Here is a 26,343-nt window from a genome sequence, read left to right as displayed (position 1 = left end):
TAGTACTGGAGAGGGACAGGGAAGGGTGTATGCCAATGTCTCCCCAAAGCCAACGTAAGTTGGCAGCACAAAGTGGGGTACTAAATACCTTTCATACATTAAATGTGGCATCTGTTTCAAGACAATACATGGTATCTGTTTTGGTAATGGTGCTTCAAAGTGTTACAAATTTTTAAAAACAATCAAATTTGCAGAATCTCTGAAAAGCATTTTATAAACCACGGTCCAGCTATACACTGGAAGTCCTTTTTCAATTCTAAAAATTATGATATCATTGGATTACTGTCCTGGACTCCAATGAAGAGCAATGAAGAAGATGCTAACAGGATCAAAACATGACCTGCTTTTCTGCTGATTATGTTTACTCACTGAATACAGAGATTTCCTTTCTCAAGGCAACAATATTTAGGGGCGAGAACCATGGGTTAACCAGCACAGGTAGCAAAAGAGTAAACAGTTTGCTGACAATTTTTTTCCTCTGCCAATAAACTACAACCTTCCTACCACCTGCAACCCATTTGCCAGGTACAAAATTTAAAGACCTCACCTCACATCAGGCAGGGTCAGCTCATTTAACTCTACTTCATCACTCCAACAATGATACACTAAGCTGTCTACAGGGATGGAGGGAATCTAGATTCAATGTCCAAAAAAGGCTGATTGCCATTGTATTAAGTCAAATCTAGGAGTATTAAGAAGAATTACTCCTACTGTGATTTACCTAATCTTGGGCCTTTCGACCCCCCCAAATTTAGACAATATGCTAGAACCTTAGGCTCTCTTCTTTTGAAAAAGATAATCAGAATTAGAAAGAGTTGTAAATAATACAACAAACCTGAAGACTCCAGGATCAGGCATGGCTTTCTCTTTGGTAAATAATTAAGAACAGGTTCAAATAATCAAGACACAAATCCACTAATAAAAACATATGCTGAAATAACAAGCAATTACCACCCTAATGTGTTTAACCTACTAATTAGCAATAGTACCAATCTGGAAAAAGCTGGAAATGCTGTCTTCATAGAGAGAGCTCCTAGATGCAAAAGCCCCTTTTCTGCTCTAGCTGAAGTGATCCTCTCAACAAATCATTTTCAATCCTCTTAGCACACCCTTGACATAACAAATAGAAATTGCTAAAAGTGGATCCCAACCTTTGTATTCATTCTACTCAGTGACTCTGAAGTTAAGGGGCATCCAAGACAATAATATTCAGTGAATATTAACTAAAAATGAAGCCAATGAGATAGAAATACATGTGAGGAGGTGTTTATTTCTGATCGACTGACTACCCATCTTTGAAAATGTACAAAAACCAATCTTCAAACCAGTGGTTAACCTGTAACCAGTGTAAAGCCTTGGGCAATGTCACTAAACTTCTGATCCTCAATTTCCTTATTTGTCAAAAAAGGAATAATTAGCACTGCCTCCATCACAGAGTTATGATGATACCAGAGTAGGTACCATGAATGAATGTCCTTTGGAAATTTAAATTACTGTTATTTGGGGGCACCTGGGTGGCTTGTCAGTCAAGCATCTGACTCTTGGTTGGCTCAGGTCATGATCTCACCATCATGAGATCAAGCCCCATATTAGGCTCTGCACTGGGTGTGGAGCCTGCTTAAGATTCTCTCCTTCTCCTCTGTCCCCACCTCTCTCAAAAAAAAAAAATAATAATAAATAAATAACTGTTATTTGGTTGGGAAATAATCTTGTTTTCATAACTGCTTTCAGGGATAGGCTGACTAAAAACTACCATGTCTTTTTCTACAAAAACATGTAAAGGAGGCAGACTTTAAGAAGAAAACAAGCGGGATGCCTGGGTGGCTCAGTTGGTTGGGTGTCTGGCTTTGGCTCAGGTCATGATCTCACTGTTTGTAAGTTCAAGCCCCACGTCGGCCTCTGTGCTGACAGCTCGGAGCCTGGAGCCTGCTTCGGGGTCTGTGACTCCTTCTCTCTCTGCCCCTCCCCAACTTGTGCTCTGTGTCTCTATGTCTCTCAAAAAATTAATAAATGTAAAAAAAAAATTTGTTTTTAAAGAAGAAGAAAACAAGCAAGACATCCCCCACCCTAAAAGGTACAAAAGCCCATTCAGCAATTAAAACTACTTTTGATGAGCAGCTGTTCACTGTAAAGTGCTCTAGAAGCAAGAATGGCTACATGTCACCCACCAGCAGCAGAGCGACCGTGACACTAATGGCAACTACTTAAAAGCCTTTAACCCTGAGAAGGAAACCAGGGAAAAATTTGCTTCGAGAAGTGTGCCAGATGCAGAGATGCAAATCCCAAATGGGCTGTTTAAAGAACAAGGATCTGTTTACTCTTCAGAGGAAAATTAGTCTTTTCAGGGAAGATCAGCTCCAGCTAGTATGCACACTGTATTCTTTGTGTGTGCGGAAGATGTTAGAGGCAGACTGAGGAATATAGCTCCCAACAGGCAGGAAACAAACAAAGCACCTGTTTGCACCAACTTCCTCCCACATGTGCCATATCAGACACCAGCTCAGAAGAGTGGCTCTTCTGGGAACAGAGAGTGTGGGGGTGGGTGAGAAGATGGGGCATCACAGAGGGCAAAGGTCAGGGAGGGGGAGCTGACACTCATCTGAATACAGCTCCAGTCACTCTGAGTGTACAAATTCTTAGGTGACACCCAACAAAAGGTACCAGAACAGAATCTCAAACTCAGAGAGCTCAGATGGGAGATTTGACTCAAAATTTCTACCTTCAAAACACACACCCAATATAACCCTTCTCACCACCTCCATAATCAACACTACCATCAACTCTCCTCTTGGAAAGTCCTTCACTGATCTCTGTGCTTCCACCCAGGCCCTACAATCCATTTTCCTGCAGCAGCTAACATAATCTTTTAAAAACAGTTATCGGGGAGCCTGGGTGGCTCAGTCGGTTAAGCGTCCACCTTTGGCTCAGGTCATGATCTCGCGATTTGTGGGTTCAAGCCCCGCGTCGGGCTTTGTGCTGACAGCTCAGAGCCAGGAGACTGCTTCGGATTCTGTGTCTCCCTCTCTCTCTGCCCCTCACCCACTTGTGCTTTCTCTCTCTCTCAAAAATAAACATTTAAAAAAAATTAACAACAGTTGTCAATCACATCATGATGCTCCCCTGCCAAAAACAGATCACTGGCTTTGCAGCACACTGAATAAGATCCCAAATCTGTCTCATGGCTTAGTAAGGCCCTACATAATCTAGCCACTGACTGTCCCTCTGACTTCATCTCCCACACTCTTCCCAAACTGACTACACCCCAGTCACATCAACCTGCTTTCCATTCATTCCTAGGCTTTTAAATGCCTGCAATATTCTTTCACTTCTTTTTAATCTATTAGGTGCCTGTTCAAATCTCATCCCTTCAAAGGTTCCTTCTCGACAGCCCTATCCAAAATTGAGCTGTCCCTACAGCTACCACTTTCTCCCCTTTACCTGGCTATATGTGATTATAGCACTTACCACTTCTGACTCGTATTATTTATGTATTTCTTTCTTTATCATCAATCTCCTACATTATCTCAGAACAGGGAAATTTATCTTGTTCACTGCAGTATCTCTGTTACACAGAACAGTTCCTTCATACATAGTAGGTATACATCATAAATATTTGTTGAATGACTTTTTCTTTTTATTACCAAATATATATAAAGATAAATACACAAAACATATATACACTGTTTAATAATTGTAAAGCAAACATCCACTTAATTACTACCAAGGCCAAGAAGTAGACCATCCCAGAGGCCACCTCCCCAAGCACTTTTTTTCCTGATGACAACCCTCTCCCCTTCACACTCCTCAGGTAACCATTATCCTCAATTTTGTAATGAACATTACCTCCATTTTCTTTAAGGACCATACAGTTTTACTACTTATGTGTGAAGAATGATAGGTTTTTCAGCCTAATAAAGATAAATGTTAGGGAGAATAAAACTGTGAAAACATTTTTGGAGGGCACGGTGATAATATCTATTAAAAAGTTAAATGTACACACCTTTTGACCTAGATACCTCACTTATAGGAATTCAATCCAAGGAAAGGCTGATATAAGAGTACCAAGATATGTACACAAGGATGTTCACTGCAGCTGTTTGTAACTAAAACACTGTAACCAATGCACATGGTTTTCAATACAAAATGGTTAACACTAACTATGGTATGGCCTTTTGAACATGGAGTACTATATACAACCATTAAAAATATGAAAAAAACGCAAAAATACATAAAAAAATTAACAAAACATTTTGTTTTTTTTAAAAAAAGCAAAAATAGAAAAGTTATGTGTGACATATGGAAAAATACAAATATATTAACACCAAACTGTTATTAGTATTTCCTTTAACAGAGGATCATGGGGGATTTTCACTGTTTATATCAAACATTTCTATATTGTCTAAATTTTACTTTACAATGAAACGTGAGTTCTTTTTGCCATCGGGGGGAAAAAACACTCTATAAATTTTTTAATGAAAAACCTATGAGTGGAAACTTCAGGCAAAGGCAAACATAGAATCTTCAGTATCTTGTAAAAAATATTCAGTGAGGCTTAGTTCCTTAAGAAGCCACCCCTATCCTAGCTATAGAAACCAAGTTTCAGAAAAGAATACCTCACTGGATGCAAAGTTTTAATAGACATAGATTTCAAACTGCCTGGCTTCACTTAAACTACAAGTGAATCTTTGTTCCTTTATTTCAACCTCTTTATCACCAATCTTCAGACTATTCCTCCAGGCATCTCTTGGACTAAGCCCTTCCAGTTTAAAATGCAGGCTTTGATTTCTCCTGGCCTCAGACCTAGGCCTAACTTCCTGTTAAATTCTTTTTGTCCCCTGCCCTACCTGTGATTCTATAGTAACAACCCTTTTTCTCTTCACCCAGCTTTTGGAACAGCCCTTTTTATATACTGCCCCCAATATAGCTTCTCTTTTTGACACAAGTAGATAGTAATACCCAAAGCCATAGTGACTAGACACGTGACTATAATTCTGGTTGTGAGGAAGGGAGAGGTTTGTTAGAGATACTTATAGAGCTGCAATGAGGGGGGAAAGGACCAACAGGGAGGGCCGTGTCAAAATAAAAGTTAAAATATAGCACAATACTGAAACAAATAAGGGGAAAAATAATGACTTTTAAGGTGAATTCTCACGAGTTTAGCATCCAGGGCTGCACACAGAGCAACTATAGACCCTCATGGGACTCTGTTCAAAAGCAGTCACTATCAGCTTTCCAAAGGGGAACCTCTGACTCCTTCTCCACACTACAGACCATTTTGGGCTCTAAGAACAGATAAGATGACAAGATAGTTGGAGGCAGAGAGTTTTTTTGTCCAGAGTGTATGTACCCCGTGAGGCAGAGTGGGAGTCATAATGATACCCAACCCCAAATGACGGCCAATCCTCCCACGAGAAAAGTTTTTCAGTAAAAGCTGAAATGCTGATTTCCATCTCCATCAGGAAGGTCAGAGGACCACAGGGCCAGTCACTCAGAAATTGACCAACATACAGACCGCTGGAGAAGTCACAGCATAACACAAAAAGTACTTGCAGCTTTAGGTCAGTACCCCAAAACTCTGTCCATTCTGTAGTCACTCTCCTCAGTTCATGAAGATTGGGTTTTTATGCAATTCCAGAAGGAGAATCTATGAAGACAACACTAGATCTCTAGGCAACTGAGTCACCATTATCTGTAGCTTGCCTGTCATAGTGTTGACATCCATGGTCTCTTTGACCACTGGTTTCTAAACAGAACAGATACAGTCTAAGAATGTATTTGAAACAGTCAAGAGTGTCCTTCCACAGAGTGCATGAAGGGGCAGTATATTTTTCAGAAAGTTATAGTTCTAAATATTTCTTTATTAGGTACCTTAGCTTGTCATTTAACGACAAAAACACAACCACCTATCTTTTATTGAATGGCCACTCTGCTAGATACCTGCTTATCTATGTGTGTGTGTGTGTGTGTGTGTGTGTGTGTGTGTGTACACACAGTCCCTGCTGCCAAAGCGTTTACAATCTAACAGTACCCATCAAAGAACACTGTTCTTCCATCTCTTCTATGGCTGACTCTTCACCCCGCAGGTCTCACCTCAAATGTTATCTCCTTCCTACCTACTCTTTCTAAAGTTGCTCTCGACTTTCTGGTCATTTACCATCACATCATCCTTCACAGTACCTACCACAACCTATAGTTATCTGTGGATTTGTTTAGTTATTTATATACCTCTTCCTAGTAGCTTCACATATCATATGTCTTATGTTCCCCCACTGTATCCCATTGTGCCTTGCTCAATAAATATTTACTGAATGCTGAAATTAAAGGAGGTCTTAAATAAATAAGTAAATAAATAAATAAATAACTCACTCACTATTTTACTCAAAAGAATAGAAAGCCAGTTAATCATTAAAGGAGAAGCAGCGGGGAAGGTGGATCTGGGACTTTTTCAAAGAATGCAATTAAACATTTGAAATCTCTTCCCACTGGTCATGGCAGCCCTTAGTCATATGGTCATAAGCATATGTACCTTTAGTGTGTAAATATGTTATTGAATGTATGGAACCTCCAAGGAAAGTGGAACCACTGTGAACACTTCCCACAGACAACACTAACATCCAAGAGTTGGACCTTCTGGCAAAAAACACCTCAAAATGGTTGTTATGGGTCAAAATCCCTATGTTGAAGTCCAAACTCCAGTACCTCAGAATGTGACCTTTTTGGAGACAAAGTCTTTACAGTGGTAATCAAATTAAAAAGTGGTTATTATGCTGGGCCCCAATCCAATATGTTGTTCTTATAAGGAGAGGAAATTTGAAAACCGAGAGAATTACATATAGAGGAAAGAGACATAAGGAGAAGGCAGCCATCTACAAGCCAGGGAGCAAGATCTGGAACAGACCCTTCCTTTCTAGCTCTAAAAAGGAATCGACCTGGGGTGCCTGGGTGGCTCAGTCGGTTGAGCGTCCGGCTTCAGCTCAGGTCATGATCTCATGGCTTGTGAGTTCGAGCCCCGCGTCGGGCTCTGTATGGACAGCTCAGAGCCTGGAGCCTGTTTCAGATTCTGTGTCTCCCTCTCTCTCTGCTCCTCCCCTGCTCGTGCTCTGTCTCTCTCTCTCTCAAAAATAAATAAATAAACATTAAAAAAAAAATTTTTTTTAATAAAAAGGAATCAACCCGTAAGACACCTTGATTTTGGACCTCCAGCCTCTAGAACCACAAGATAATACATTTCTGCTGTCTAAGCCATCCACTTTGTTATAGCAGCCCTAGCCACCTAATACAGTTTTCTAAAACCTTCTGAAATTTCTATTTTAAGTTATCTTGGCTCTTCATTCAAGAATAAATATTAGGATTTTTTTTCATTACAAAAATACATATAGTATTAGAAATCCGTGGGGAAATAAACAGCACTGAGACAGAATCAGTATAGAAAACATAACTGGTTTCCTATGCTATATCACACTATAAAATAAGTTCTAGATAGATTAAAGATCTAAATGTAAAAAACAAGCTTAAGTTTTTGTAATTAGCATGGGAAAATATCTTTAGGACTTGGGAGAATAGGACAAATCAAAACACAAAAGAACAAATCATAAAAGAAATGATTAATAAATTTGACTTCAATGAAAGTACACACTTCTGTTTAGTAAAAGACTCCATAAACAAAGTGAAAATTTAACAGCATCAAGAACATGTTAAAATATGCTTACACGCCAGTAAGAAAACAGTGAAAGATACAAACAGGCAATTCACAATAAACATAAAAACAAAAGATGCCCAACCTCACTAGCAATTCATGAAATCAAAATTAAAATAAAAATTAAAAAAAAAAACAATAAAAATACCATTTCAGATACATGAGACTAATTTTTTTTTTAAGTAGGCTCCATACCCAACGTGGAGCCCAATGTGGGGCTTGAACCCACAACCCTAAGATCAAGACCTGCACTGAGATCAAGAATCAGACGCCCAACTGACTGAGCCACTCAGGTGCCTGGAGACTGATTTTTAAAACCAACACCAAGTGTTGGTGAAGATGAGAACAATCACACATACTGGCTCTCACACACATTGCAGGTTAAGAATGTAAATTTGTACAACAGTTTTGGAGAGTAATTTGACAACATCTCATGGAGTTGAAGAGGTCTTTACTCTTTTTTTTTTTTTGAAGAGGTGTTTACTCTTGGACCAAGCAATTCCACTCCTAGGTTTACCAGATTAACACAAATATATGTGCACAAGAACAGTCACTGCAGGAAAGTGTGCAGTAATGAAAAATTAGGAACTTAAAGGTTTATCAATAAAAGAATAAGTATATTGTACTATATTTGCCCAAATAATAAACAGTTGAAATAAATGAACTAGAACTATATTTATTAATATGTCAATCCCTTAAACATAACATTGACCCAAAAGAGTGAAGTATAGAATGATGTGAACATTATCTGTGAGAATGATGCTGCCGTTTATTAAGTGTTTGAAACATGGAAAAATGTTATTAAAAAAAAATTTTTTTAACGTTTATTTATTTTTGAGACAGAGACAGAGCATGAATGGGGGAGGGTCAGAGAGAGAGGGGGAGACAGAATCTGAAACAGGCTCCAGGCGCTGAGCCATCAGCACAGAGCCTGATGCGGGGCTTGAACTCACGAACCGCGAGATCATGACCTGAGCCGAAGTCGGACGCTTAACCGACTGAGCCACCCAGGCGCCCCGGAAAAATGTTATTATACAATATTAATGGATATAGTATATATAATGGGATATATATGTTGACATACATGCACACACGTGTGTAGTATAAACACATGAATAGGTAGAAGAGTAACTGGAAAAGTGGAGAGGACTGACATGATCAATAATGTTTTATCTCTTTAAAAAATCTGAATATGACAAAATGTTAAGTATGTCATGGTTTTATAAATGGAAAATGCAAATATCTACATAATTATCCAAAAATTGTAACCCAATACATAATAAACAGTCACTAAGACTGTATACATTCGGTCCTGCAGTCTGAAACCCTGACCCCTACTAGAGAAAATGGGATTAGGATTAAGCATATGGTTCTGCTGCTGGTAGGATGAGGAGTTAGGGAAGGAGGGGGAAAAAGGTGTGACTATTTCATGTACAAAACTGCAGGGAAAAAGTGTAAGAGCATTTCCCAGCCAGTTTCTACAAACTCTAGAGCTATGTATTTTGGGGAAGTAAACTTTAGAAGTCCCTAAGAAATTTTAACCTCCCACCCCCCTTTTTAAGGAGAAATCAATAATTTTTCCCATTCTTTGGTCAACAAGTGCTTATCTGACCTTAGTGTTTTACAAGGAAGTATGAGCAGTGCTTTATTAGTACAAACTGTGAAAATGCCTTCTTTTACTGAAATTTCTAACACTACTGAGATTCATTTTGAAAATATCTTATGTTGGGGCGCCTGGGGGGCTCAATCAGTTAAATGTATGACTTCAGCTCAGGTCATGATCTCGAGGTTTACGAGTTGAAGCCCTGTGTTGGGCTCTGTGCTGACAGCTAGGAGTTTGGAGCCTGCTTCGGATTCTGTGTCTCCCTCTGTCTCTACCCCACCCCCGCTCATGCTCTCTCTCTCTCTCTCTCAAAAATAAATAAAAACATTTAAAAAGTTTTAATAAAAAGAAGAAAATATGTCAACTTCTGAAGGCTGAAAAGGCTAAATGAGAAGCTTATTATTACTGACATTATTATTATTGTGAATAAGACTATTTCTACACTGTTCAAATCACTGTTTTGGCTTGCTGCTGTACATGCAAACTATAAGAAGTTTCTACAGCACCTAAAATATGGTATAAGCTGTAGCAGGTTAAATTAGTGAATGATCACTTCAGGACTCTAACACTAATTAGAACTCTATTATCTTCACTACTACTGTTGGGGAGAAAAATCATTTGGGGGTTCTGGAGGATTCTGCTGTAATGCCAGTGAAAAGTACTGTATTATGTATTTATCAGGATTCTCAGGGCACCTGGATGGCTCAGTTGGTTAAGCATCTGACTCTTGCTTTTGGCTCAGGTCATGATTACACTGTTGGTGAGTTTGAGCCTCATGTCAGGCTCCACGCTGACAGCACAGAGCCTGCTTGGGATTCTGTCTTTCTGTCTCTCCCTCTCTCTGCCCCTTCCCTGCCTGCTCTCTCTCAAAATAAGTAAATAAACTTAAAAAAAAAAAAAAAAAGGATTCTCAAAAAGCCTCTAAGTTGTTTTGTTTTTTTAACATTTATTCATTTTTGAGAGACAGAGTGCAAGCAGGGGTGGGGCAGAGAGAGAGGGAGACCCAGAATCCGAAGCAGGTTCTAGGCTCTGAGCTGTCAGCACAGAGCCTGATGAAGGGCTCAAACTCACAAACCGTGAGATCACAACCTGATGTGAAGTTGGACACTTAACCAACCAAGCCACCAAGATGCCCCCCAAAACCTCTAAGTTTTATGTAGTATGGCCCATGTTTCACCTCTCCTTTTTCCGAAAGCAAGGCCCACTGTATTCTTTCCACTTTAAAAAAAAAAAAAAGTTTATTTTTGAGAGGGGTGAGGAGTAGGGGGAGGGCGGGTGCGGGGACAGAGTATCCAAAGCGGGTTCTGTGCTGATGAGCAGAGAGAGCAGAGAGCCAGGTGCAAGGCTCAAACTCACAAACTGCAAGATCATGACCTGAGCTGAAGTTGGACGCTCAACCAACTGAGACACCCAGGCATCCCTCCATTTTTTTTTGTTTTAAGTGGACTCCACACCTGCAGAGCTTGAACTCACGACCCTGAGATTAAGACCTGAGCTGAGATCAAGAGTTAGACACTTAACCGACTGAGCTACCCAGGCACCCCATCTTTCCACTTTTGAGGTAGGATGATAAATGTCTAACATATCCTATTAAACCCCACTGTCAATGCCATCATAGTGTTACTTTCCTTTTTTTTTTTTATTAACTTGTTTTCTTTTTATGTTTTTAAATTTACATCCAAATTAGTTAGCATATAGTGCCCAACAATGATTTCAAGAGTAGATTCCTTAGTGCCCCTTACCCATTTAGCCCATCCCCCCTCCCACAACGCCTCCAGTAACCCTCAGTTTATTTTCCATATTTATGAGTCTCTTCTGTTTTGTTCACTCCCTATTTTTATATCCTTTTTGTTTCCCTTCCCTTATGTTCATCTGTTTTGTCTCTTAATGTCCTCATATGAGTGAAGTCATGTGATTTTTGTCTTTCTCTAATTTCATTTAGCATAATACCCTCCAGTTCCATCCATGTAGTTGCAAATGGCAAGATTTCATTCTTTTTGATTGCCAAGGCATACTCCATTGTATATATATATATATACATATACCACATCTTCTTTATCCATTCATCCATCGATGGACATTTGGGCTCTTTCCATACTTTGGCTATTGTTGATAGTGCTGCTATAAACATGGGGGTGCATGTGTCCCTTCGAAACAGCACACCTGTATCTGTTAGATAAATACCTAATAGTGCAACTGCTGGGTCATAGGGTAGTTCTATTTTTAATTTTTTGAGGAACCTCCATACTGTTTTCCAGAGTGGCTGCACCAGCCTGCATTCCCACATGGTGTCACTTTCTAACTCAGAAAGTGAATTACACTTTCTCCAAATAGGTCAGCCTGAGTTTCACAAAAATGAGTCTCACAGAATTTTAGAAGCTAGAAGAGAATTTACAGGGCATTTTGTCCAAATGAACAAATAAACTGGAATAAAGGTATCCCCAGGGTATCTGAAGCAGTATCTAGGGGATACAAGATGCCATAGAACAAATCTGACTCAATTCCTAGAAAGATCACTTTTACTCAAATATTTTTGAATAGAAATTTAACTGCAAGACACAACATTTTCAAACACTAATATATGCTGGGGACACTTCAGATTCTTCTTCTCTCAGGTTAGAGAATCAAAGTTTGACTAGATACAGAAACACCATCTACATGAAGAAGACATAATTATAAACCATGCTACCATTTATTGAGCACTTACAATATGTTAAACACCATGGTTAGAGATTACGTATATTATCTCATTTGCTCCTCCTAACAGTATCAGGTAATACTGATAATATAATTGTTTCCATTTTATAAAGAAGGAAACTAAGGTTTAAAAAAGTGAGAAAACTTCCACATGTTTCCCCAACTCATAAATAGCAGAGTTGGTCTTTGGCCACAGGGCTGTCTGACTCTAAAACCTGTGACCTTAATTACTGACTTAGAAATCTGAAAGTAAAGCACAGGAACCCTAACAAGTCTTGAATTAGAAAAGGCTTAAACAAGTCATGTGCCTTTCTGTCCCTCAAGTTTTCCCAGCTATAAAATTAGAACAATACTTATTCCTTCTTTCATGATATTGAGGACCCAGAAGCTCATGGGACATATATGCTCACAGCATCCTATTATAGAGCTGAAAAGAACCTTGGTCACATAAAAACTTGTACATGAATGTTTATGGTAAACTTATTCATAACAGCCAAAAAGTGGAAACAACCCAAATGTCCATCAACTAATGAACAAACAAAATATTATATCCATACAATGGAATATTCTTCAGCCATAAAAATAAAGTATTATTGATATATGCTACAATGTAGATGAACCTTGAAACATCACTAAGGGAAAGATGTCAGTCACAAAGAATCATACATGTATGATTTCATTTATATGAAATGTCCAGAATAGGCAAATCCACAGAAACAGAAAGTAGGTTAATGGTTACCAGGGGTCAGGGCATGGGATAGGGAGGGTTAGGAGGAATGGAAAGTGACTACTAATGGGTATAGGATTTCTTTTTGGGGTGGGGGTGGGGTGAAATATTCTATAATTAGATAGTGGTAACAAAGTTCCCTAGGTGGCTCAGTCGGTTAAGTGTCTGACTTTGGCTTAGGTCATGTTCTTGCAGTTCATGGGTTCAAGCCCCACACTGGGCTCTGTGCTGACAGCTCAGAGCCTGGAGCCTGCTTCTGTTCCTGTGTGTCTCCCTTTCTCTGCCCCTCCCTGCTCATGCTCTTTCTCTCAAAAATAAACATTAAAAAAAGAGAGATACTGTTCAGAGTTCCACAACCCTGTGAATATACTAAAACTCAGTGAATTTTTATACCTTTAAAAAGTAAATGTCATGGTATATGAATTAATCTCAATAGAGCTGTTACTTAAAAAAAAAAAAAGAAAGAAAAGGACACCTGGGTGGCTTAATTGGTTAAGCGTCCAACTCTCGATTTCAACTCAGGTCATGATCTCACAGCTTGTGAGTTCAAGCCCTGGGTCAGACTCTGTACTGACAGTTACAAAGCCTGCTTGCGATTCTCTCTCTCTCCCTCTCTCTCAGCCCCTCCCCTGTTCGAACTCTGTCAAAATAAACAAACTTAAAAAATAAATAAATAATTAAAAAAAATATATAACAACCTTGGAGTCTGTGGCAGCAAAAGAAATATACTTAAAAATATTTCAGGGGCGCCTGGGTGGCGCAGTCGGTTAAGCGTCCGACTTCAGCCAGGTCACGATCTCGCGGTCCGTGAGTTCGAGCCCCTCGTCAGGCTCTGGGCTGATGGCTCTGGGCTGATGGCTCGGAGCCTGGAGCCTGTTTCCGATTCTGTGTCTCCCTCTCTCTCTGCCCCTCCCCCGTTCATGCTCTGTCTCTCTGTCCCAAAAATAAATAAAAAACGTTGAAAAAAAAAAATTAAAAAAAAAAAAAATTTCAGAGGTGCCTGGCTGACCCAGTCAGAACATGCAGCTCCTGGTCTGGGGGTTGTGAGTTCGAGCCCCATGCTGAGTGTAGAAATTACTAAATAAATAAATAAATAAACTTAAAAAAATACTTCAGACAAAAGTATCACAGAAGTATTGTACTAAGTTTTAAATATTATACATTTCATGCTTATAAAGACATGTTATAGACATCACAAGAAAAGCGAGGCCTTCTACTACCTCTGCTGGTTGTTATCTTGTCCCATGAGAATCTTAATTCACTTCAAAGCACTCAACTCCTTTGGTTCCTGAATACCCAGTTAATAAAATGATAATAAAATACAATCTAAAATGGCTGTTGATGGAAAACCCCAGGGGCTTGTCCTGCTTAAAAAGAGAAAGGGAAAAAAAGCCACACAACTCACCAAGGGCCTACATTCAAGGCCAGAGAGGATAACAAGAATCTAGATCTAGTGGAAATGTTATCCCCCTATATCCTTTTGGGAACAGCTTATCAGGATTTTCTACAGAGAAACTAGGCAAAGGAACCCCAACTATAAATATGCTGCTTTATTAAAACAACCATTAACACTGAAATCCTTACCTTCATATACTGCAGCATAACACGGGCACATTACCTCATTTTCATTTCAAAAGTACTTGCATAAGGTATAGATTTTTATCCCCATTTTAAAGATTAGAAAAGCGAGGCAAAAACAAGGTGAAACAGTCAATGAGAAGCAGGGTCAAGATTCAACATGCATCTAAATTCCAAGCTCACTGCTCTTTTGCTACATGGTATTTAATATTTGCTTTCTTCTTTCATCTCTCTTGGCCACCTATCTTTCACCAGATCAGAAAGCAGAATTGAGTCGTTTCTGCTCATGTTATTTTATAACATGAACTTACTCCCAAGAGATAATTTCCCCTTTAATTGTTTTGGTTTGCTGTATTCCTTTCATAGGTTTCCATAAGAAACACTTGCTCAGAATAAGTATTAATGTTTATTTATTTTATGTTTTGGCAGGGGGCAGGGAACAGAAAGAGAGAGGGAGAGAGAGAATACCAAGCAAGCTCGTCACTGTCAGCACAGAGCCTGATGCAGGGCTCGATTTCATGAAGTCACTCAAAATAAGTATTAAATAAATGTTGAATAAATAAATAAATCTGGCTAGGCCTGTCCAGTTAACTTAATCTTTCATGAATAATGAACACTCAAAATCTTAAAAATCTTACAAGGATAGAGATTCCCTTCTCAGTTGTTGCAAAAGGTTTTAGAACAGAGTCAGAAATGCTGTTACTAAACTGGCCTTGAAGTGACTTCTTGAAGAACTGTCCAACTCTTTCTTTCCAGTCAATCAAATAGTGATTTAATCCCCTAGATGGGAAGGCAAGACCTTTAGTTCTGCCTATCATGTGGATTCTCACCTTTCACACGTGTCAATATTTCCTGCAACTAGCTACTTTCCAAGTTATTAGGTATCTCTTTTTCCCCTTCTTTCTACCTTCCTGTCTCCCTCTCCTTCCTCCCTACTTCCATTCTCTCCTCTGCCTCTCCTTCTTGTATCTTTCCCTAGTTGTGGCATTTACCTCACATTTCCTAGTGAGGCATGAAGGTTTTGACCCGTCTCAGAGTATCCATGGGAACCAACTATGACAAACTAAATGACTTCATACGGTGTTACCCATCGAATTAGTAGAAATGCCAAGAATTTTCCATGTACTGCTCTAGCTAAGCCTTTTCCAAATATCAAAGCATGACCTACACAATGAGATCAGACTAGAAGTTCTTTCTTCTTCTGATAACTAAAGAGTTAATAGTTTTATTTTCAACACATAAGAAGGACTGAAGTACCATAGTAAATCCCACTCTTAATTTTTAAAAGTAGGTGGATTTAGAGACCAGGGCATTAATAACATTTCTGCATTTGTTAAAAAGGTATGTTCTGTATATAAATTAGATTTGGACCTATTCAGCCCTCAAACTCCCTCTTTGCAATGATTTCAGTCTTGACCCTGGTTAATTAATACTTCCATAACACCATTCTATAAAGGCACGAGAATTTTTTACTTACTAGGATATAAAAGAACAAATTTTAAATACAGATACACATATACTTCTCCTCTCATATTCAAATAATATGAAGAAATGTACATTCACATTTCATCATTGAAAATCATTTGCTCTAATTTTCCCCAAGCTTTTCAGCTTAAAGATGGCACCATTTAATATCTGAACCAAATTCATTAACATAATTTCATCCATGACAGACTTCTTCTAGGTAAAGGAATCACAGACTTTTAGAGCTATACCAGACGTCAGAAATCATTAGGCACAACTCTTTTCATTTTAAAAACGAAAAATCTCCCAAGTTAAGTGATTGTCAAAGTCTCTTAGCTGATTAATGAGAGGTAAGGGTTTTGGTTCCTGACTCCCAGTTCACACAGCTGACGTTCCCACAGGTGAAAATTATTCAACTTGTTGATATCAACACCAATGGCAACAAAACTTACTCTTACCATATGTATGAACAACATCGTACAGCAGCTTTGGTTTCAACTTTCAGTATTTTATACCATAAATTCTTAATTTGTGGCTTACCCTGCTGAGTTGATCCAATAACCTCTGGTTCTGTTCTGATAATTCCTGGACAGCCCGTGTTTTTTCTCGATCTGCTTCCCGTAGATGAACCTGCTGCCTCTCCAACTCATCCTGAAGTTGTTTCACATCACTCTCCAGCTCTGACACGCGCCCTTCCCATTCCCCTTCTCGGTTCTCAAATCGTCTTCTTAGTTCGTGTTTCTCTTGTTCTAAGTGCTGGGTGAGAAGTGAAGAGGATTTAAAAACTGTTAAAAATTTACAGCCTTTGCTTTTTTTCTCTTTTCACACTCTCCTAACTTTTCTTCTTCCCAGTCAGCACAACAAAACACTCTGCCACATGGGAAAAGTTGTCTATTTCACAGCTACAAAAACACTCCCTTCTTACAGAGTAGGAAGGAGTTAGCATGCTGTTCTTATTAAAAACACTTAATATTACTGTGTTTATTCTTGTCGTTGGGCATGGGACTATGGATAGGACTATAGACTCAGGAATTCACTTGAAATTCAGCCCTAGTCATCTAATTAACTAGTAAACTATACATTTAAACAACTTAACACAAGTCCTTAAGAAGGCTTCTTTTGGAATCAACTATCATGCCTGGCATAATACCAGACACTTAGAATCAAAGAATTTTCAGGGACGGAAGGAACTCCAGGGATCCTTCAGATTAACCATCTTTTCTTACAAATGAGGTAACCTACAATAAGAGGTCAAGTAACAAGCTCAAGGTCAAACTAGTAAATGGCAGAGCTGGGATTTGTGTTTAAGTCATCTGACTCTGTTTAGCACTCCAAATCACAATTCAATAAATACTTGTTGTGATATATAGAATTATATTTGGATATCAAGCAAGTTCAGCTTCAGGTCTACTTTAAATCATGGCTTATCAGCTTTGCACATTTATTTCTGATCCACTCATTTATTCTTGAGGAGTACCTGCGATGGGTCAGCCACTATGCTGCAGACATAGTGCAAAGTAAAACAGACATGGTCCTTGCCTTTATGGAGCTTTCATTCTAGTGGGAGAGACTGATAAAAGTAGTAAGTTGTGGGGTGCCTGGGTGGCTCAGTCGGTTAAGCATCTGACTCTTGATTTCCGCTCAGTTCATCATCTCATGGTTCATGAGTTTGAGCCCCAATCAGGCTCCACAGTCACAGCACAAAGCCTGCCTGGGATTCTCTTTCCCTCTCTCTCTCATGTGCGCTCTCTCTCTCTCTCTCTCTCTCCCAAAATAAATAAACTTAAAAAAAAATAAATTGTATGTAACAAATGGTATGCAAAGTACAGATGGCTTGAAGCAGCAGCTCAATAAAAAAGGATTCTTTTGAAGGAAATAAGAATACCCTTTTGTTTTTTGGGGTTTTTTTTTTTAAGTTTTATTTATTTAAGTAATCTCTATATCCCATGTAGGTCTTGAACTCACGACCCTGGATTGAGAGTCGCATGCCCTTCCACCTGAGCCAGCCAGGCACCCTTCTTTGTTTCTGTGAGATAAGACGCATGTCTCTTAACAGAGGCAAGTATGTTCTACTTAAAAATCATATTATGTATGAAATAGCAAAGTCTACACCCCAAGGAGTACATTAAATAGAAGTTAAAGCAATGGTCAATTTGGGGGGAAGGGGACGGCTCTCAGAAAAGCTCTGATATAATTGTTGAAAATATACCCACCTGGACCTCAATCCCAAAGACTGTGATTAGTTAAGAATGGGATGAAGCCTAGGCATGCATCTGTCTACTCATCTATCTATCTTGGCTCTACAGGAAATTCTGATGCACTGAAGGTTGATATCAAGCACTGAGAATGTTTCTACAAGCTACGATGAGCATATGAATCTTCTTCAGAGTACTTGGTCATCTCTTCTACACTCTTATTCTATCCAAGTTCTCACTTTGTGAATATTTTTTGGAGTAATTCTTTTGGAGAGTGTTAAGGGCCAGTGTATAGTTGCACAAGAAAATGAAAATCAGTCACATTACTTCACATTTAAGATGTGTCTAAAAAAGAGATTACCCCATTTCACCCTGACATCTTATTCCCTTTTTTGCTGACTTGTTAACACTTCTGAAAGTCAAATTTATCCCTAAAAGATGTAAATTTACCATGACACAGCAGTCAAAATAACGTGCCAAAAGATAAAATCAGCAATCCAAAATGAAAATTCTGATCACATTAGCAAAGGCAGTTTTTACTGAAATAAATGTATGGTCCTCCAGGTCGATCACTCTGGGAAACAACTCACTCGGATATAGTCACTCTAGTATATTTGTTGAAGAAGTCACATTATAGTTAGACTTTATAGAACCTTGGCTTGGAGCATGCAAGGAAAGGAAGAATAAGGGAGGGACTTCTACTCATCAGCCTGAGAACTTTCTGCTCTGTGCTTTCCTCATATTGCTAAACTCCAAAAATGAGAATGTTTTAGTCACTGTAGGGACTTCAAAAAGATGAAATGCAGAAACAAATGCTAATTGCCATCCTAAAATTGTGATACTTGGTTTTATTCAGTTTTTCCAAAATGAAAAAGATTGAGCAGAAGGCAACAGCAAGAACTCAGTAATCACAGTGTTACTGAGAGGCCAGATAAATTAGGCTTGTGTTCTAAAAGAACAGAGAGACTTAAAAATATTCAGCAAACAGCTGTTAGTGAACAGCCCAACTAAGCAACTAAAACAATCCAATCCACTTGGAGTTGGGGGAGGGGTTGCGACAGGTGGTGCTGATTAGTTTATTCTGACCTTATATTTTTCTGGTCATGTGACAAACTTCCTAATTCAGGTTTCCCAACACTGAAAAAAAGCAGTCAAGACTTTCCTATTAATGAACAGAAAGAATTTAGCCTTTTGTCTAACAAGAGAAAAGAAAGGTTTCCTAGAATTGTATTTTCATTAAGTGTTAAATTAACCAGTAAACTCTAGGCAGCATATTAGGAAGTATGGAGGTCAGGGATTATACGTTAAGTTATATGCCATTTTAGATATTATGTGTTATTCCTGTGTTAAAGTTAATATCTACACCTGAAACTAATAATGTCAATTATACCTCAATAAACAAAAGAAGAAAAGTTACCATCAAAACTGTTAAGGTCATCATAAACAAGTCTAAAAAAGTGCCACAGCATGGGCACCTGGGTGGCGCAGTTAAGCATCCGACTCTTGATTTCAGCACAGGTCATAATCTCATGGTTCGTGAGATCGAGCCCGCATCGGGCTCTGGGCTTGAAAGTATGGAGCCTGAGTGGGATTCTTCTCTCCCTCGAGCTCGAGCACACGCTCTCTCACTCTCTCTCAAAATAAATAAATAAACAAACATAAAAAAAAGTACCACAGCAAAGAGGAGACTAAGAAGATAGGAAAACTGAATGTAATGTATCCAGGTTGTAATCTTGGAACAGAAAAACACAGTACATAAAGGCTAAGGAAATCTGAATAAACTAAGGAGTGTAGTTAACAGTGTATCAGTAATGGATTTTTAATCACGGCAAGTATACCATGATAATGTAAGATGTTAATAACAGAGGAAATTGAGTGCAGAACATATGCAAATGTCCTGTACCATCTTTCCATTTTTTCTGTAAATCTGAAACCATTTTTAAAATTTTTTTCTGTTTATTTTTGAGGGAGAGACAGACAGACAGACAGACAGACAGACAGAGTGTGATTGGGGGAGAGGCAGACACAGAATGCGAAGCAGGCTCCAGGCTCTGAGCCATCAGCACAGAGGCTGACTCGGGGCTCGAACTCATGAACCGTGAGATCATTACCTGAGCTGAAGTCGGACGCTTGACCGACTGAGCCACCCAGGCGCCCCATCTGAAACCATTCTTAAAAAAAAAAAAAAAAAAAAAAAGGTATTTAAAACTCTGAAAAAATAAAAAGTTAACATCATTAACCAATCTAAAATTGGTTGTTACTGAAAATGGATTTCCGCCAAGAGCTAAAAAAGCAACACCACTGTCATAAGTCCAGGATATGATTCTTGAAAAATACAAAGAAAAAGTACTATCTTTTTAAGTGGACCAAACACTGTATGCAAATAAGGAGCTCTAGATTTGCCTACCCCAAATCTACTTGTGACTCTCATTAGGTGATCACTTTCATTTTATTTGTTTTGCCCTTAAAAAAAAAAAATTGTACTAGAATCCTAAGAATTGACCTGCAGAAGGAAAAGGAAAATGTAGTTGAGGTAAAAGACTACCTCTGCATGCAGTAAGAGATAATCCACTCTCAGCTGGAATAGGAAAAAAGGGGATCTTGCATGTTAAAAACAGTATTTTTAGAAACTAAATAAATAAAATACTGAAGAAAAAAGTATATAAATCTGAGTTACTGTCTTAGTTCACGTTCCAGAAAAAAAAACTAAGGACCTGGCTGGATATAAGATATAAAAGCAAAAGGGCTCACTGTAGGTGCAGAAAAAATAAATTTTAGAAAGTAACTTTACGGGCGCCTGGCTGGCTCAGTTAGTGGAGCATGTGACTCTTGGGCTCAGGGTTGTGAATCTGGGCCCCATGTTGGATGTACAGATTACTTTGAAAAATCTTGGGGCACCTGGGTGGCTCAGCCCGTTAAGTGTCTGACTCTTGGTTTCAGCTCAGGTCATGTCTCACAGTTTGTGAGTTCAAGCCCCGAATTGGGCTCTGTGCTGACGGTGCAGAGCCTGCTTGGGATTCTCTCTCTCCCTCTCCCCCACTCATGCTGTCTCTCTCTCAAAATAAATAAATTTTTAAAAAAGATTTTTAAAAAATAAAATCTTAAAAAAATAACTTTAGAACTTTAAGTATATGAAAATATAATTCAGTGAATGAATAAAATACAATATAGTCAATTTAAGAGTGGAAAAAAATGACCACAATCTTCCAGTATTTTAAGTTAAATTGAATCTTCATTTTAACCCTAAGAGATATATAGCCAAAAAAATTCTATGTTAATCTTTAAGCCATTAAAGACTTTAAAGAGTGTGCCTTTAATAAGAGACCAGTATGAGATCAAGTACTTTATATTTTAAATGACAAAACAAAATCTTAGGTTTGGCACACAGAACTGGAAAGGTATTCAGTATTAACAAATAGGTAGAAAAAAATCTTAACAATGGCTTATTGGTCCAGAGGTTAGAAAGGTGCCAGTTTTGAAGTAATAAGGGAACAGAGGGGATTAAAACAAGACCAGTCTCACTATTTAACAGTGAAACCAACATTCTCTCAGAGTCCCCTCAAGTGTTAATCTTTCAAACCAACCTGTGAGAAAATGTGTTTGCTCCACTGACAGTTTGTGGAAAATTACAAATGCTTTTAAAAGGCTAGTTTTCTACCCTTAAGTATTTAATTTAATTGAAAATATAGCATGGCAGTGTTAAACTTTATAAAGTATTTTGTCCCTAAGCAGACATTCTAAAATCTAGGCTGCTTAAAGAATATAGAGGTGGGGCACCAGGGTGGCTCAGTCATTGAGCATCTGACTTCTGATCTTGGCTCAGGTCATGATCTCATGGTTTGTGAGTTTGAGCCCCACGATGGGCTCTGTGCTGAGAGCTCAGAGCCTGCTTGAGATTCTCTCTCACCCTCTCTCTCTGCCTCTCCTCCATTTGTGCTCTTTCTCTCTCTCTCAAAATAAACTTAAAAAAAATATTTTAAAAAATTTATGCTGAAAGGAAAATTTACTTGCAGGTATCAAATGAATCGCCCTCTATTAGGTTTGTCTCTCTCATATTAATAAGAATTAAAAGAATTAACAAGGAACTAATGACAATATCTTTATGGGATCTTTTTAAATGTGCTTTTTTAAAAAAAACTAAAAATTGTTCAGGATAATCTTCCTTGAAATATACCTTGAAAAAAATAGTATAACTGAACCCTCTAATACTCATGTTCAGTAACAATCAATATATTTGGCTTTTTATTTTTATTTATTTTTTAAACGTGTATTTATTTTTGAGACAGAGAGAGACAGAGCATGAGCAGGAAAGGGGCAGAGAGAGAGAGAGGGAGACACAGAATCCGAAGCAGGCTCCAGCTCTGAGCTGTCAGCACAGAGCCTGACGCGGGGCTCGAACTCACAGACCGCGAGATCACAACCTGAGCCACCCAGGAGCCCCTATATTTGGCTTTTTAAACAAAATTTTAAAACGTAAGTATATAGAACATAAAATTTACCACCTCAACCATTTTTAAGTGTACAGCTTAGTGTTAAGTACATTCACACTGTTGTGCAACCAGCCCCCAGAAATTAAAATATACACTAGAGTTCAATATGGTGACCTGTAGAGGAATGATGATTTTAAAAACTAATTTAAGAGCTTTAAAATATTTTATTACCATCTGTTTGGTCAATAGCAAAAAGTCAAAGGTAATTTATTCTTTCACAATAGAACCCTTCTTGTTATAGAATTTTTAAATCTTTTTCCTTTGTGAAGAAATGTGTAAGGGCTCCACATGGAAGCCAGGGTGTGTGTAACTGCACACTCAGGATTACTCAGAAATCCATCACTAATCAAACTGACTGATAACAATGTTTCTTCAATAAGTCCCTCACTGAAGGAATTTCAAATCACAAGAATAAATCTCTGCAGTAGTACTTCTATATAGAGTCATGTAACTAAATCCCATTAAAAAAAAAAAAACACCCTTTTATTTCTAGACCTCTACTTCCAGTGAAAACTAAACACTTCAATTCACTGGGTGCTTTTTGGCAGTCTACCTATAGGTTTCACAAACCACTTTTCAGAGAGGTATCTCAGGAGTTCATCGACTGGCAGACCCAGTTAACAGGCCAACTGAACTACAGGGCACTCAACCGGTTTCCTTTTTTCTCCCTGATTTACTTTTGATACATCGCTAGACCACAAACACATACTTAAATCTTATTATAGAAAAGTTTCTGGACTTATATTCTGACTGTTCAACCAGCAGCAGTGATAGGAAAGCAGACTAGGGTCAATTTCAGACCTTATTCAGGACTGTACTATTCTCTTGTAACTAAGAAAAGAACTGGTTGCAACCAAACTGGGTAACAACAGTAAATGCACAGGCAGAAAAAAAATAAGCTAGTCTCCAATGCCACAGATGCCCCACCCCCTTTTTTAAAAAAAGCTCTCTAATTTTTACAAGGGCTGGCATTCCATACCACTTTAAAGGCCCTTTCCCAGTAAAGGGCAAGAAAACAAACAGGCATAGCTCCAAAAGACTTTGATACAGAAAACTGGCAGAAATCTTACACACTTTAAGAAGTATTTATAATAGTTAAAGTAACATGGTTCTCATGGGTTGCATTTGGCCACCGAATCGCATGAATGAGGCCCAGAAGACCAAAAAAAAAAAAAAAAAAAAAAAAGCGTACTGTTTAAATACAAAATACACATAAATGCCGAGGTCCAAATTAAATCCACTACCAACAGTCACATGCCGAGCCCAGGCTTGCCTGATTTCTGCAATGGAACCACATTCCTAATCCCTGAGTATTTGAAGGCTATATAAAGCTCCTTGAGGGGCACTTGTTTCCCACAACTCTGAGCTGCCGGGAAGTTAAGACAAGGGCATCTGGAGGCCTTAACGCCAAAACTGGAAGGCTTTAAGGCTAACACCCTGATTAGAGATTAACTACTCTGAAAACCTGGAGCATATTTTAAATGCTTCCCGACTTTCTCATTTCTCTGTGTGCAGACATCACCTCAGCGCTGTATAAATTAGTCATACTGTAAGCTCTATTTTAGACGCTGTGTACAGTACATATATAGAATGGCCCACAGCGGGGCTGGGGCGGTGCGTGGACCCATTTGCTGAAGTCAGGTGGATTCAATGTTGCCCTGGTCTGATAATTCGAAACCCTCCACCCGACCCCTCCCTCCAGGTGGTTTTCTGTTAAGGCAGGGTGAGTAAGGAAGGAGTAGGGTGGGTGGCTCCCGAAGCTGAAGCTGCCCAAGGCCGAAAGGGCTCTCCCTGCTTCCCACCCATCCCACGAGGGACGTCCTCACCTCCAGCTTGTCTGTCAGCTCCTTGTGCATCTGCTCGTACTGCCGGCTCATGTCCTGGTTCCTCTCGAGCAGCGCCTTGCCCAGCCGGGCCGCCAACACCAGATCCTTCTCTTTCTGCCGGATCACCGACAGCAGTTCGGGATCCTGGGCGGGCGGCGGCTGCAGTCCGGACCCCTCGGCCGGAGGCCCAGCCTCGGCCTGAGAATGCTCCCCGGGGTCGGACGGCCGTTCCCCGGCCGCCAGCAGCGCCAGCTCCTCCTCTAACGCCAGTTCCAGCTCCCCGGGGCCCCCGGAGAAGGAGATGAGGGCGGCGGCGGCTGGACTCCCGACTGCGTCCGCGGCCGCTGCGGGCAGCTCCATGCAGCAGGCGCTGTCCGGCTCCGCGGGTGCTGAAGCGCGGCCGGCCAAGCCCAGGCAGAAGGCGGACATGGCCCGCGCGCGCGGAGCCCGCAGCGGTGCGGCCCGGCCGGCGCGCGCCAGGCTGCAGGGGGGAGGGGCCCCGCCGCGCCGCCCAGCGCCCCGCGCCTCGCCCCGCGCCGCGGCACGCGCCCCTCGGGTCCCCGCGAGCCCTGGGCGCGGCGCGCGCCGGCCCGCCCCTCCCCCGCGCCGGCGGCACGCGCCCCCCCCCCCCGCCGCCGCCGCCCCCGGGGCTCAGCTGCTCGGCTCGCGCTAGGGAGGAGGAGGGGGTGGCAAAGGGAAAGGCTGAGGAAGGGAAGACCGGGGGGCGGCGAAGCGAGAGGGGAGGTTGCGAGGAACGCCGCCGCCGAGTTTTCAGCCGCCCTGTTGCTGCTGCTGCTGCTGCTGCTGCCGCTGCCGCCGCCGGCCGGGCAGCGCCTCACCGGGCGGGCTGCGCTCCGCTGTCGCTGCGACGCTCGCTGCTGCTGCTGCCGGCGGCCGCTCTCTGCAGCCGCGCTCCATGTCCCTCGGCTCGGCGGCAGCCCCAGCAGCAGCAGCGGCGGCGGCGGCGGCTGCTGCAGGCGCCGAGGCGGCGGCTCCACATCGCGCGCGGCGCAGCCGGGCGAACTCCTTCCTGCCTCCCTCGGCTCCTCCCGCTCACCGGGCCGGCCGCACCCCGCCCCGGGCTTCCGGCCGCGCCCCCTCTCCCCGCCCCTTGCCGGCGCCTGACGCGCGCGGGCACCTGTTCGCCGCGCCCGCGCGGGATTCGCCGGCTCGCGGGTCTCCTCAGCGGCGCCCAGGTGGCGCCGGCGACCTTAACCCCTGCGCTGCCTCAAGCCCGGGGGCGGCTGCGCGCGCCGCCTGGGGAGGCAGCTGGCGCATCCCTAATGGTTCGGGCGGCGCCCCGGCGCGGCCACGCCCCCGGCCTCGCGCCCACATCGGATGTGGCCCCGCCCCAGCACGCTCACCTCGGGGTGTGGCCTCGCGCTCACCTCGGAGCACAGCCCCGCCCCTGGCCTCGTTCTCACCTCCGAGCGAGGCCCCGCCTCCGGGCTCGCGCCACTCTTGGGCTGGAGCGTTTCTCAGAGTCTGGTGGGGATCAGTTTTGTCGAACCTCAGGTGGTCTCCAAGAGGACTGGGGATGTTCTTCCAAGGCCGAGTCCCGACAGAGACTCGTGGTCACGGAATTTAGGTCTGGGCCCTCACCAAAGCTAAGCAGTCAGGAGAGGGAGCCCTAGCGAGCAGGAGGGGGAGGAATGACTTCAGAAATCCGGCATTTTAATGATGATGACTCAGGGATATGAAGGACCAGAGGCCTCCGAGATCAACAGCCCCGAAAGAAAGAGTTATGTTGAGAAATAACGGGGAAAAAAACTCACAGATGGGAATATGAAGCAAAGAATCGCCGTGATAATGACTTTTGTTTATTAGGTACTTAGTATGTTCCGCGTCTTGTGCTAAATGCTGTGTATGCATTATCTTAGATTAGTCCTAACAAGAACCTTATAAAGTGCTGTCACTCTTTCCATTTTACGGGGAGGAAATTGAGACCTCGAGAGGTGTTCTCTGCCTAGATCATTACAATAGATCACATCCTGGCAGGCTGACTCCAGGGTTCACGTAGATCATTATTCTTTACTTTCCTCACGCATGAGAAGTCTCGAGGAAGAT

The 26,343-nt window shown here is 41.1% G+C and overlaps 1 protein-coding gene across 5 annotated transcripts in view; it reads right to left on the bottom strand.

Annotated features, from left to right (window-relative positions):
• Nucleotides 1–25,366, bottom strand: part of BICDL1 (BICD family like cargo adaptor 1) — a 103,438-nt gene extending 78,072 nt beyond the window's left edge. For 2 of the 5 annotated variants that reach the window (XM_060612436.3, XM_060612435.3), the window contains exons 1-2: nt 24,277–25,360; nt 16,306–16,521 (exon numbers count right to left, since the gene is read on the bottom strand). In XM_060612436.3, the coding sequence (XP_060468419.1) occupies nt 16,306–16,521; nt 24,277–24,705 (645 nt within the window). In that variant the 5' untranslated portion in view covers nt 24,706–25,360. Of the gene's footprint in view, nt 1–16,305; nt 16,522–24,276 lie in introns of all 5 variants that reach the window. The other 3 variants (XR_009604139.3, XM_060612433.3, XM_060612437.3) reach the window with 3 other exon arrangements.
• Nucleotides 25,367–26,343: the final 977 nt, after the last annotated feature.

Source organism: Panthera onca, chromosome D3, assembly GCF_046562875.1.
Source record: "Panthera onca isolate mPanOnc1 chromosome D3, mPanOnc1 haplotype 2, whole genome shotgun sequence".
Taxonomy (NCBI): domain Eukaryota; kingdom Metazoa; phylum Chordata; class Mammalia; order Carnivora; family Felidae; genus Panthera; species Panthera onca.
The sequence above is the reverse complement of the archived record's forward strand: the minus strand, read 5'-3'. Positions and strand labels throughout refer to the sequence as shown.